General features: G+C 33.3%; 1 protein-coding gene across 1 annotated transcript; it reads right to left on the bottom strand.

Moving 5' to 3' along the window:
• Positions 1-10503: 10503 nt before the first annotated feature.
• Positions 10504-12208, bottom strand: LOC109208285 (replication protein A 70 kDa DNA-binding subunit A-like). Its single transcript, XM_019371371.1, has 6 exons — positions 12086-12208; positions 11846-12003; positions 11651-11771; positions 11510-11584; positions 11223-11273; positions 10504-10752 (listed from the first exon to the last, which is right to left on the bottom strand). Exons 1-6 carry the CDS (start codon positions 12206-12208, stop codon positions 10504-10506), a joined length of 777 nt encoding a protein of 258 aa, XP_019226916.1.
• Between the last annotated feature and the right edge of the window lie 1801 nt (positions 12209-14009).

Genomic DNA, 14009 nt, shown 5'->3' with positions numbered 1-14009 from the left:
TTTTGGTCGATAATTTAGTCAAAATATTGACCGGACTGGTCAGACTTGCTTGGTCAAAGAAATACAGAAATTAGCGACCAACTTTGATCGCTAAAGGGGGACCCACTTCTAAAATTTTAATAGTTGTATTATTATTTAAAAAAATTATAAAATATAAATAAATATAATTCAAAATTAACGACCAAAGTTGGTCGCTAACGAAAGGGGAAGCAGATAGAGACCAACTTTGGTCGCTAATATGGGACCCAGTTATAAAATTTTAATAATTATATTATTATTTTAAAAAAATTATAAAATATAAATAAATATAATTCAAAGTTAGCGACCAAAGTTGGTCGCTTACGAAAGGGGAAGCAGATAGAGACCAACTTTGGTCGCTAATCTAAGACCCAGTTCTAACGTTTAACAATTATATTATTATTTTAAATATTATATAAAATATAAATAAATCTGATTTAAATTTAGTGACCAACTTTGGTCGCAAATTTAAATTTCTGGATAATTAGCGACCAAAGTTGGTCTCTTTTCAGGTCAACATTGGTCAAAATTAAAAATCACTTTTGTATTTACTATCTAAATAAAATAAATGTAATCCGTTAATACTTTTGTAATACAAGGGATGAATACACTAAAATATACTCTAACATGCTATATATGTAGTTAAAGTAGTACAACGAAGCGTGTGTGTGTGTGTGTCTATGTATATTATATAAGAACATGAAGCGCTCGGAACACATGGCCGGGTTCTTTTAGGTATTGATACACTTGTAAATTGATTCATCGACTTATAACCTACTCAGATGCATGTATATATATTAAAAACAAAACGTCTCGACTTATATCAATTAATATGTTATAATTGATTCATCGAGGAAACTGATTTTGCTTTATATATAAAAAGTTATTTAATTTTTTTTAGAAATAGCGACCAACTTTGGTCGCTATTTTGGTCAAACGGTCAAAAAATAGCAACCAACGTTGGTCGCTACTTTGGTCAAACAGTCAAAACTTAATTAGCTACCAAAATAGCGACCAACGTTGGTCGCTTTTTGTAAATCCAGAGTCAAATACGGGTTCCCCCTCCCATTCTCTTATTTTCTTCCCAAAATTCTCCAAACTCTCTCTCAACACTATCCCCTCCCCATCTCAATCCCACCACTGCCCCGCACCACCACTGTAACCGCGCCACCACCGCCACCACTGTCCGCGCCACCATTGTCCGCTATCACCATTGTCCGCGCCACCACTGCCCGCGCCACCACTCTCCGCGCCACTAATAAGTAGGATTTTAACATGTTTTATGCCCCTACTTGCCTATGCTTTGAGTATAATTTGATACAAAATAATCCCAAAATGCTCACAGGTTGTGCTTGATTGCAGGTTTGAGCGACAAAGTGAGGAAAATGTCAAAGATCGGCTCAAAACGGAGTGAAACCTGCTCAAGCATCAAAGGCCAAGTAAAGTGATGGAAAAAGAGCCTAGTGCGGACCGCACAAAAGTGCACGCGGCCGCACTAGGAGATTCAGAGAAGTGCATTTTCAGGACTCTCACAACGCGGCCGCGGTTGGATTTATGCGGCCCGCGTTCAGCTCACATGGCCGCGCCACATTTTCATGCGGCCGCGTGAAGAGATTCAGAGAGATGCCNCAAACACTTACCTCGATGCCTTGAACTCAACTCAAGCCTCAACTATGGCTTTACCCCGAAATTCCACCTCCAACCCGCTCGAATCTAGCCACAAATTACTTAATTACATTAATAAACACTAAATGAATCAATTTGAATGCATAAAAATGAATTTCCCAAAGTTTTTCCCAAAAATTCCAAAATCGACCCCGAGCCCACGTGGTCAAAACCCGAGGTTCGAACCAAAACCCGGTTACCCATTCCCCCACGAACTCAAATATGCAATTTGTTTTAAAATCGGACCTCAAATTGAGGTTCAAATCCCCAATTTATAGAAAACCTAGGTTCTACCCAAAACCCCCAATTTCTCCCATGAAAATCATTGATTTTAAGTTGAAAACATGTTAAATGATGTTAATGATTGAAAGAGTTAAGTAAAAATCGACTTACAAATGATTTGGGATGAAACTTGTTCTTGAAAAATCGCCTAAGGAGTTGTATTTTGAAAGTAGGGTGAAAAATGACTTGAAATTCGTCTAAGTATGAAAAATGCAGGTTGCAGATGTGGGAAATGCGAACTGGGGTTCGCAACTGCGAACCCCGACCTGCTACTTTGGGAATTGCGAACAAAAGTTCGCATTTGCGAACCATTGGCATATTTGGGGACTTCGCATTTGCGAACAGAAGTGTCGCATTTGCGGAAGTCCCAGCTTTCGCATTTGCGATGCTATGATCGCATTTGCGATCCCTGTGCAATGAGAGCACCTTCGCATTTGTGAAGGATTCTTCGCATTTGCGAGCTCGCATTTGCGAGCCAGGCTTCGCAAATGCCTCGCAAATGCGAAGCCTGCAGGTCAGATCATACCAGCAATTTTTCAAGTTCAAAAATGCACTCCGTGGCCTATCCAAAACTCACCCGAGCCCTCGGGGCTCCAAATCGAATATACACACAACCTCAAAAACACCCTACGGACTTACTCGTGTGATCAAATCGCCAAAATAACATCAAAAACAACGGATCAAGCCTCAAAACTCATGATTTCTTCCAAATTTTCATAAAACATCAATTTTCTATTTTAAGTCCGAAACACGTCAAACGACGTCCGATTTCAACCAAACTCCACAGAAAGCGCTTAAACCATATATAAGACTTGTACCGGGCGCCGGAACCAAAATACGGGCCCGATACCACAGTCTTTTAGTCAAATTTCATTTCCAGTTTCCTTAATAATTTCAGAAAAACAATTTTACTCAAAAATTCATTTCTCGGGCTTGGAACCTCGGAATTCGATTCTGGGCATACGCTCGAGTCCCATATTTTTCTACGGACCCTCCGGGACCGTCAAATCACGGGTCCGGGTCCGTTTACCCAAAATGTTGACCGAAGTCAAATATATTCATATTAATATAAAAATTTAGCATTTTTTACACGGAATTCATATTTAAGCTATCCGGCTACGCGCCCGGACTGTGCACGCAAATCGAGGCAACCCTAAATGAGGTTTTCGAGGCTTCGGAAGCACGGAATGAATGAGAAAATAGGTGATGACCCTTTGGGTCGTCACAAATATTGTCTGTATTAATGAATAAAATATCTATTAAATTAATTAAAGAGACTTGTATAGTCAGTGAAATTTTGTTCTATATTTTTCTTTATTATACTTATCCAATATTTAGTATTTTTACATTGTTAATAGAAATCATTATTAGCATATTACTTTACTTAATATTTTTATATGCTATTTTCTTTATATATATATATATATATATATATATATATATATATATTATTCTATTATTCTCTATAATATTTTTTGAATAAATAAACATTATTTTTGAAAAGAAACACAAAAATTATTAAAAAATAAAGAAATCTTGAATTGGCTTTTTTATTGTTGTAATTTTAGTTTTTTATTTTAAATTAATTTAAAAACTCCAAGTTGAAACTACTCTCCAAATTGAATGAACAATTTTTTTTAAATTTTCATTTTTTATTATAAAATACTTTATTTTATGATTTTATAGATATTTAAATTCAAAAACAATAACCAATAACTAATTATTAACTACTTATGCATGTAGCTTTTTGCTAAACTGCCAATTGGCTTAAGGAGAGGGCTCTTGAAATATTTCTCTTATTTTAAATTTTATTCTAATGTTCTCAATAATATTGTTTGAAATTTATTTAAGAAAATTTGTATAAATTAAAGACACTTGTATACTCATTAAACAACTTTTTGGTTCTATCTTTCTTTATTATACTTATCCAATATTTAGTATTTTTATATTTTTAATAAAAACTTTTATTAGCATATAATAGGAGAGGCAAAGAAAGGTTATAATGACAAGTGGCGTAATATTAAATTGACATGTGTAAAAATTTTGGACAATTCTCCAACTATGTTGGAGTTTCAAATTTATTTTAAAAAATGTGAAAATGTTAATGTTGGAAGTTATTTCGATTTCTTTTCCTTTTAAAATAGAACTAGTAGTCGTACCCGCGCGATGCGCGGTCAATATTAAAAAAATATTTGTCATTTTGTTAATTTTTCGATGTTACATTTGGAATTATTACAGTTATTTGATTATCCTATTCTATATAAATAGAATAGATATTGTCTAAATTTTAATAAATAAAATCTCCATTAAATTAAAGAGACTTATATAGTCATCACATAATTTTTTCGTTATGTATTTTTATTTATTATATTATCCAATATTTAGTATAATTGTATTGTTAATAGAAATTATGACACNGGCCAGATATACTCTTTGCAGTTGGAGTAGTAAGCCGCTTCATGGAAGCTCCTACCTCCACTCATTTGAAAGTCACTAGAAGAATTCTTCGTTACCTAAAAGGTACGATTGACTTTGGGTTATTTTATTCCTCTTCTAGTGATTTCAACCTTATGGGATTTTGTGATAGTGATTATGCGGGAGATATTGATGATAGAAAAAGTACAACCGGCTTTGTATTTTTCTTGGGTGATTCTGTTATTTCTTGGAGTTCAAAGAAACAATCAATTGTTACTCTCTCGACTTGTGAAGCTGAATATATAGCAGCAACATCATGTACATGTCATGCTATTTGGCTGAGAAGATTGTTGAAGGAGCTCAATTTGCCACAAATTGAAGCTACGGAGATTTGTATTGACAACAAATCCGCACAGGCACTCGCGAAGAATCCAGTGTATCACGATCGAAGCAAGCATATTGATACAAGGTATCACTTCATCAGAGATTGCATTGCCAAGAAGGAAGTCGAGCTCAAATATGTGAAGTCTCATGATCAAGTTGCTGATATTTTTACAAGGCCTCTCAAGTTTGATGACTTCTAGAGATTGAGATCAGGACTTGGAATGAAGAAGAAAAATCAAAATTAAGGGAGAGATTTGTGGGACCCATTTAAATAAAAAAATAAGAAAAAGAAGACAACAAGTTGCTTAAACGTGCAATTTGCAAACCAGATTTTGCAAAAGACAAATCTGATTTGGAAAGATGCAAATCTGATTTTAGAAAGCCAAATCTGGAAACTTTTCCTATAAATAGAAGCTTTTGTTCTTCATTTCAGACACACCAAAAATCAGAGAGTGCAATAGAGCGTAGAGAGAGTAATCCACAGATTGTAATCTGTGAGATAAATAGTGAGTGAGAGTAATATTGTAGTGAGGTGTTTAAAATAAAGAGTGTTATTTCTTTCGACCTTGTAGTAGTCTCTTGACACCACTAAGTTGTAATATTATAGTGGTAATATTGCTTCGCTGGGGCATTGTATTTTATCCCGTTAAAATATTTGGTGTCGTTGTTACTCTCTTGTGTTATTGTTATTTATCGTGGGTATTATTCCTGGGCGAGATTATTATTTTTTTATTCCCAACAAAGTTGTGGTTGCTTTTGACGAAACTTTCATGATATACAATCCAAACAATGACTCGCTCAGTCCCACGGGTATTCACTCTGATGGCTGGCGGTACACAGAAATCTACATTAAAAGTTTAGTTTCTTCTTTTCCTACGGATGGACTTTTGTTAGAAGTCAATTGAAGAAATCTACGTTAGAAGAGCAAACTTTTGTTATCTTTATTATTTCGAACGAGAATTAGTTTTACTACAGCAAATTCTTTTACCTTGTTTGTAAATAGCGTGGCAAATTGTACTCCCTATGTTCTATTTTACATGCACTCATAAAGGAAGGGGAAAAATTTGAGGCTCATACCTAAATCCATCTTTGGCAACTTTCTGCTACTTGGCTTGGAACTTACATCCAAGTGTATGGCGAGTGAAATGAACGCACTATATATCTCGATTATGTCTAAGCGATTATTAAATGAGTTTTATAGTAGTTCAGTAGGTAATAACAACATCTTATAGTTTAAGATGAAAGTTGCATAACATGGATTGTTTAAGGTGGTTTTGAATATGGAATATTATATTGTAGTTCAGATGGATACCTCGTAGTTTCAATATGAACGTTGCAGTACATGGATAGTTCAGAAGCATGTATCTTTTCTTAATATAATATATGAGTACTTTTTAACGACGACGGTTGCGTGCAAGTACAGAAACCAGATTATTCGTCTTAGGAAGATAAAGAAGAAATCATCTAACAATACTTTTGTCTTCGTTGGAATTTAAACATAAAATCATACTTTTGGCTGCATCTTTTTAATCGAATTAGTAACTACTTTCTCCGTTTTAATTTATGTGAATCTGTTTGATTGGGCACAGAATTTAAGAAAAAATGAAGACTTTTGGAATTTGTGGTTCTAAACAAGTCAAAAAGGGGTCCAAAATATTTGTATGGTTAAAAACTTCTCATTAAGGGTAGAATTGTAAGTTTAATTAAGCTAAATTGTTTCCAAATTTAGAAAGGGGTCATTCTTTTTTGAACGAACAAAAAAGGAATTAGGTTTACATAAATTGAAACGGAGGGAGTAAGTAAGTATTATCTTCAACTAGTAGTCGTACCCGCGCGATGCGTCGGTCAATATTAAAAAAATATTTGTCACATTGTTAATTTTTTGATGTTACATTTGGAATTATCACAATTATTTGATTATCCTATTCTATATAAATAGAATAGATATTGTCTAAATTTTAATAAATAAAATCTCTATTAAATTAAAGGGACTTATATAGTCATCAAATAATTTTTTCGTTATGTATTTTTATTTATTATATTATCCAATATTTAGTATAATTATATTGTTAATAGAAATTATGACACTTGTCATTATAACATTTCTTTGCCTCTCCTATTATATATACTAGTATCCATACCTGCGCGTTGCACGGGGAATATAAAATATAAATTTTTATAAGAAAATGTTATATGAAAAATATAGTATACAAAGAAGCATGCGAACGCTATTATTTTTTAAACATGTAATGCACAAAATATTCATAAATTGAATTCATGCGTAAACACAGTTACCCATTTTAATAAACAGCTATTAAGGAAGAATTAGATTATTAGCTACATGTATTAGCACTGTTCGCCAAAGGCAACAAATAGCGCCTGCTTAAGATTATTTGATGAGAATTAAGACTGTTTAATGAGACCTTTAAAGATTTTAAAGTAGACAAACTGCAACATAAATTAGGCTATTAGTTAATAAGCAATACCATTATAAAGGTGAAATACAGATGAATTGCACAAGGTACCCTTGCGTGCAATATCAATATTTTGGTGTTGTCTCTAGGTTGTGTTCTACATGATGGACAAAATTGAAGTCTTATAAAAAATCAGATTATTTTTTGTAATTTTCACATATTTATCATACGATAATTCATGAATAAAAGTTAGGGATGACCTCGTCTTGTTGCAAACTTCAATTAACTGTCATGAAAACTGATAATGCTGTTTTACATTGCATTAGTGTAAGTTATTCAATGATATATGTTTCTCTCAATTAACTGCAGAAACTTACATTACAGAAGAGAATGTTGAGTATTCATGAAGGATGCCTTGTCAAGTTATAGACATCATATAGAGAACTAAAGTGAAGTAGCTAGTTCAACTTCACAGAAATTTTGAGATTTATTTGAATATCTTCTCTTGCGGAGCTACCCTTGTACTTTTATTTCTGCCATTTTAATGGAAAGTTGTTGAATGATCAAACTCTTGCACAACCTTTTCAGGTAAAAGAATATTTACCAACAAATGCTAATCAGTATAAATTTGTGGATGATAGAAATTAGACTTCTACATATTCATGAAGTCCACATATCAAAATGTGAACAAACTTTTTCAAGGAAGACAAATGAAGAAGTTTAGTAGAACCTTCAATGAATCGGAAAGTAAAGGCGCATAAACAAAATGGACCACATACTCTTGTGAGAGCGAAGTTGTGACGAAAACAAACTTGCAGCTACAATCAGCGTTTTATGGATTATAAGAGCACAAGTTATAAAAAGAGGTGGTAATGTCAGAAATATGAAACACACGCTTAAATCAAATCTACTGTATCGCCACTATTCGCTGCAAAGAGAAACATCATAGTCAAGTTAAGACAAACATCCTGTAAAGTGATCCAAACAAACTTAAGAGGGAATTCTGCGTAAGTTAATTCTCTAGTCCGCAATATTAAAATTTCTTGATTTATTTAATTAATGACGATGATTAATTAAGAACAATATTTTATCGTGGCTTTATTAATTACAAAAGTCTCCTTGTTGTTGACGGAAATATTGAACCCCTCAAATTTTGGTCGATTAATTTAAGTAGGAAGGCAAGTTATAAATAACATTTGTCTATATTACATAGCCTACTCTATGGTTGCGATAGCATTTGTCACGTCTAGTTTGATTTATGTACAACGGTTAATTGTGAAAGCATCCGCTCTTTTACGCAAAAGTCTTATACCCTGTTTGGCCAAGCTTCTCCAAATTTAAAAACAGTTTTCTTTTTTTAAAAAAGTGTTTGTTTCCAAATTTGAAGCGTTTGACCAAGCTTTTAGGAGGAAAAAAAGTGCTTCTGGGGAGAAGCACAAGCAGTTTTGGAGAAGCAGAAAAAAGTAGTTTCTTCCTAGAAGCACTTTTTGAGAAGTACTTTTAAGAAAAATACACTTAGAAACAGTTTTTAAAAGCTTGGCCAAACACTAATTGCTGCTTAGAAGTACTTTTAAATTAATTAGCCAACCACAAACTATTTCTCACCAAAAATACTTTACTCTTGAAAAAATCATTTCTCGATTTTTCCAACTCGGTCAAACTGGCTATTAGTAGCATCAACTTATAGCCGACAACATTGTTGGTTTCCTCGTTGGCTTGTTGCCCTACCACTATGGATGCAACCTTAGCTACTACGGAACCCATGCTATTCAAATCAGACATGCCCCTCAATATTCCGTACAAAATACGTATGTGCACACATGATGACACTTTACGGGTTCGTCTGGAAATTAATGTGTTCAATGATAGGCTAAGTAGTCGAATAATCAGAGTTTGTATCGGCGTTTTCTCCGCAGCAACATTATTATGTGCTATGTATTTATTCAACTACTGTTAAATATTTAAAAGGAGAAGCTATACTGCTATGTGTTCGAGCACCTGAAGGTCCGTTAACAAATAGAATAAAAAAGGATCCGTGGTATCCATTCATCTCCGTTCACCTGAAGGAGCTGCATATCCAACAACTCCTCCCTAACCTATCATCAACTTTGCTGGCAATTTTAGGCAGTTTTTTTAGTTCTTGTACAGTAGTACAATTTTTGTTAGTACAATTCAATTAACTGGAGTTCTGGCAGACGACACAACAGTTAATCACAAATTTCAGTTAATTGGAATTCCATGGCTCATCATAACTGCCAATCATATACAACATAACCTGAAAGTAATGACTCTGACTATATCTACTGAGAGCAAAAACTTAACCAAAAATATGCATTCAAGTACATACTGAATAAGTAAACCATTTCCTAATGCAATAAATTTACAAATGAGCAGATTATTTTAACTAAAAGCAAAATCCAAAAGTTTAACCATACATAATGCAAATCTTTCTAATATACTTTACATGGCAGAAGTGATATTTGTAGAGTCAATAACAGGATGTTAGCAAAAGCAAAAAGCTGAAAGCAAATTGCTGCATTTTGTGTTAATAATCAACCTCAAGGGCAAAGCAAGGCTCGAAAGATTAGGACGCATCGAACCCATTGTAAATAATAGAAAAATACTAATAGTATTATACGCGCCTCTATGATTGTACATAACTCATTTGGATGGTGACGTTGTTCCGGAAGTATAATAGACACAGATTGGAGCAAATTCAGCTTTTTGGCATCTTTTACGGTAAAAATGAAACAGAGTACTGCCAAAATATATTCATGTTCGTGAATGTCATTAGGCGTCAATGTCTCAGGTATAGGAGCACAATGACCTCTAAACCTCCATTAAAACCACCCTTAAACTCCATCGTTCCACCACGACAACAAATAAAGAATAGCCATGTAAAAAATCACTTAAGTCTGCATAAAAGCAATTCACAAGGGACCAAAAAGTCGTCTGTTAAATCCAAAAAACCCAAACTATAAATTTGCTTCTTAGCAATTTCAACACTTAGTTATTTAACAAATTAAGCAGCAATTTTCTAAAGTTTGACGGATAGTTCCACTTGTGATAAAGCATCTCCCAAGAATGAGCTAACGACTATCGAATGTGTATCGTACAATATTGAAAGGCTGAATTGAAATCTTGACTTCGTCAACAAATATATTCAATATTCGGCTAATTGAAATAACTAAAACATGTTAAGGAAAAAAAATAACTGAAAGAGAAAACTAAGCAATGTTTTTGGACTACCACTATTTTCTTTCAAAGCATACTTAGAGAAGGGAAAATAAAATTTTGAAAGCAAAAGTCATTCCAGCACAGGCAATTATGGATTCTTTTCTTTTTTTATCACTTTTCGAACCTTTTTGCTAGAAAGTTGACAATTAAGGTCGTCATCTGCTATCACTCCCGATGCCGATTTGGAGGATCTAGTTCTCTTGTCATACGTCTTCAAAGGAGATAATTTTGCTTTCCAATCTGCACCATCTTCTACCACAGATGATCCACTTTCTGATATGCTTTTTTGGATGGGAGTCTGTGGAGTAGACGTAACTTGACTTTCGGCCATAAAATCCTACAAAAATAGAAAAAGTGGAGAAGCAGTTAGAGAACGATAAAGGCGTTGATTGTATAATTTTTACTATTTCTTTAAAACTAAATAATTTTTAGACTTGAGTGTTATGCTGAGATCAATACTGTTGCGAACACAAGATTGAATAATTGGCACACATTGAACTCCAAATTAGGAAGAAAATACAAGACATTTGACATGAAAATTAGAAAAACTTTTTCAAACAGCATCGGGATCTCTTAATCTGGTCAAATTGCTCTCATTGGAAAATAGTTAAGCATGAATTTAACATGTAGATGAAACTCTTCAAACATCATAAGATTCTCGCTTTAGTACATAATGTACCAAAATTCTAGCACTGTTTTTTCCAAAACTTTGCTCCAAATTTCACTCAAACATGTACTTGAATGAACTAATGCTTTTTTGCCTGTTAATTAATAATGTCATTACACTATTAATTTTTGGATGATTACCCCAAATTGCTTCTCTCCGCCCGAACTTTGTCCATCAGGAATCACTGAATCCTGTTACAAAGAAACACATCATAAAATAAACATTAATTTTTGAAGGTAACATACTGATAGACAACTTAATTTAGTTGTCGTTAATGTATTTGGAGTTTGCTAAGAATATATTTTATACTGAATGTGTCTTGGAGCGAAGAGTGGCAGTATTCCTTTAGGAGATCGTAATCATCAGTTATCTTCACAACAGTGTAGACTCGGTCCTTTTTCTCAATATTAGATGGCTTAACAATAACCTTAAACATGAATCTTTTATAAAGAATATCATCCAGTTCACTTGGATAAGAACGGTCGTCATCCAAAACAGAAGCCTACACCAAATTTCATATGTTAGAAAACTTACATAATTGACAACTAAATTAAGTTGATTAGTATACCTCAAGTAATCCTTGCTTCAATTCTTTTGCGGACTTTCCTATAATCTGCATAACTTCGCGATTCCAAAGCAATAATGATATAAAAGCGGTTCCATCAATAACACAAACTTGAAGTCGATACCTGCAAGTCCAGATTTTTTTAATCTTGTGCATTTCCTTTTTATAAATTTTAAAATCATATGATATGAAAATTACCTGTGCCCAACAGAACATTGTTCTTCATTGCATTTTTTACAAAAAAAATTGTTCCCAATTTTGTCAACCTTTTTAGTGCACTTGTTGCATGCCAAGTATGACCATCCTCGTTCAAGTTCCAAATTCACAACTTTTGCAGCAATCCAGTAGGTACATTCCTATTTAAGAACAAAAATATTATTGTAAATTAAACGGGGAAAACATAAAGTAATTATAAGTTGAATACTAAATTTAACTCACTTCGGTACACTGAAATAAATTCGTAATAGTTTTAAATGATACAATTCCTGTGGCTAGCTCATCTTTGACAGAATAACTTTGTTGAGAGTTTGTTTGAGTAATCCGCTCACAGTTGATTGACATGTTACAACTAACCTGCATAAGTCGCAACATGGTAAAAGTGATAAATCGTAGTAATATTACGTAAGCACACGGAATTGAAAATTACACCCTTTACAAACCTAGATTTAAACTCAACATACTGCGGTAGATTAGAAGTGATCCAATGTTTTGTAGAGTACCAACAACTACGCATTGAGTAGTTACCTATAGATAAGATAAATCAAAAATTAGAAATTATAAATTTTTTGGAAACTAAATTTAAATATAGATGTAAAGTTGGTAAACCTCGGAATTTTTGAGGTTTCATAAATTGTAAAACAACAATCAAAGGTTCGTCTATAGCTCCATTCAAGTGAGGCTGAATTTGATCCACAAGTTCACTTCATAAGGTTGCCGTAATCCTGTTCCTCCTATAAGTTTCAAGGTAATCGGTCATCAACAAAATAGTATAAATAATTAAATTGTAAAAGTATAGTTTACATTAGAGAATAACTTACTGATCATCTTCGAGTGTAACATTGAGAAAGACACTTTTGTTATCTCCTTGCTTGTGTGTCTTAACATCATCGTACGTCACAACCTGACCAATGACATCTAGAAATATAAAAGTTAGTTAGACAATTATATAAAACGTGGTAATAATGGAAGAGCAGAATTACCGATTAATTCAGCCTCATCGACATCATTCTGATTTGTTAGCTGATCAAAAGGACGAAAGTTAAATATATTCATATGAAATGAAGAATCAAATATTTCCTCAACCGTTGTCCTTTGTGTAAATGTCAGCCTCGGTTTGTGAGCAGTATTCTTTAAACTCAAGTTGTTCGGTACGACAACAAAGTAGTTCATGCGATATAAGCCGAGTTCTTGTATCTTGGTCCGAAAAAACTTAATTACATACTTCCCAATCGAGGCTTGGATACGATCACCCTAACAAAAATAGATTCATTATTAAGATGTATCATATTGCTAAGAAATTGCATATATGTAGAAATAGAAATTTAAATCGCACATAAAAGCACTTGAAAGACATTAAAAGCACACATGTTTCTTCTGCAAGTTGGAGGTAGAAATATATATTTTGAGCATACCAATTTTAGAAGAGGAATCCTTGACGGAAGTAAATATAATTAACGTTTAAGAGTTGTAATGTCTTGCAAATAGAAAAGTCTTGTACCAAAGCTAATTAGTTTGAATAGAACTTTCTGTGTATAACTCTATCGGAAAAAAACCATAAAAGAAGAAAAACTTTAGAACTATGTAAAGTTCTTGAAAGACAGTAAAAGCACACATGTTTCTTCTACAAGTTGGAGGTAGAAATATATATTTTGAGCATACCAATTTTAGAAGAGGAATCCTTGATGGAATTAAATATAATTAACGTTTAAGAGTTGTAATGTCTTGCAAATAGAAGTCTTGTACCAAAATTAGTTTGAACAGAACTTTCTGTGTATAACTCTATCGGAAAAAACCAGAAAAGAAGAAAAACTTTAGAACTATGTAAAGTTAAATATGTTACCTTTGCATCTTGTAAAATCAATTCAATCGAATATGGTTTTTCGGGATTGAAACGATCCGGCATTTCCCACATTCGAACGACTCTAACTTTGAGGTTCCATTGCATCGAATTGATTGAAATTTGACTGATTTCATGAAGTGTTGTAGCCATATTTACAACCTTCTGTGTTTTGAGCAGAGAAAAAAAAGGAGTAGAGAATAGAAAAGAAAATAGAAGAGGGAGAAGACGTTTGAAACATTATTAGCGTAAAAGTCAGTTTATAAGTTATGGAGTTATAGAGTAAGAAAAGTGGGAGTCTAACAA

This window comes from Nicotiana attenuata, unplaced genomic scaffold (assembly GCF_001879085.1).
Source record: "Nicotiana attenuata strain UT unplaced genomic scaffold, NIATTr2, whole genome shotgun sequence".
Taxonomy (NCBI): domain Eukaryota; kingdom Viridiplantae; phylum Streptophyta; class Magnoliopsida; order Solanales; family Solanaceae; genus Nicotiana; species Nicotiana attenuata.
Note: the sequence above shows the minus strand (reverse complement) of the source record. Positions and strands in the feature narration are given on the sequence as shown.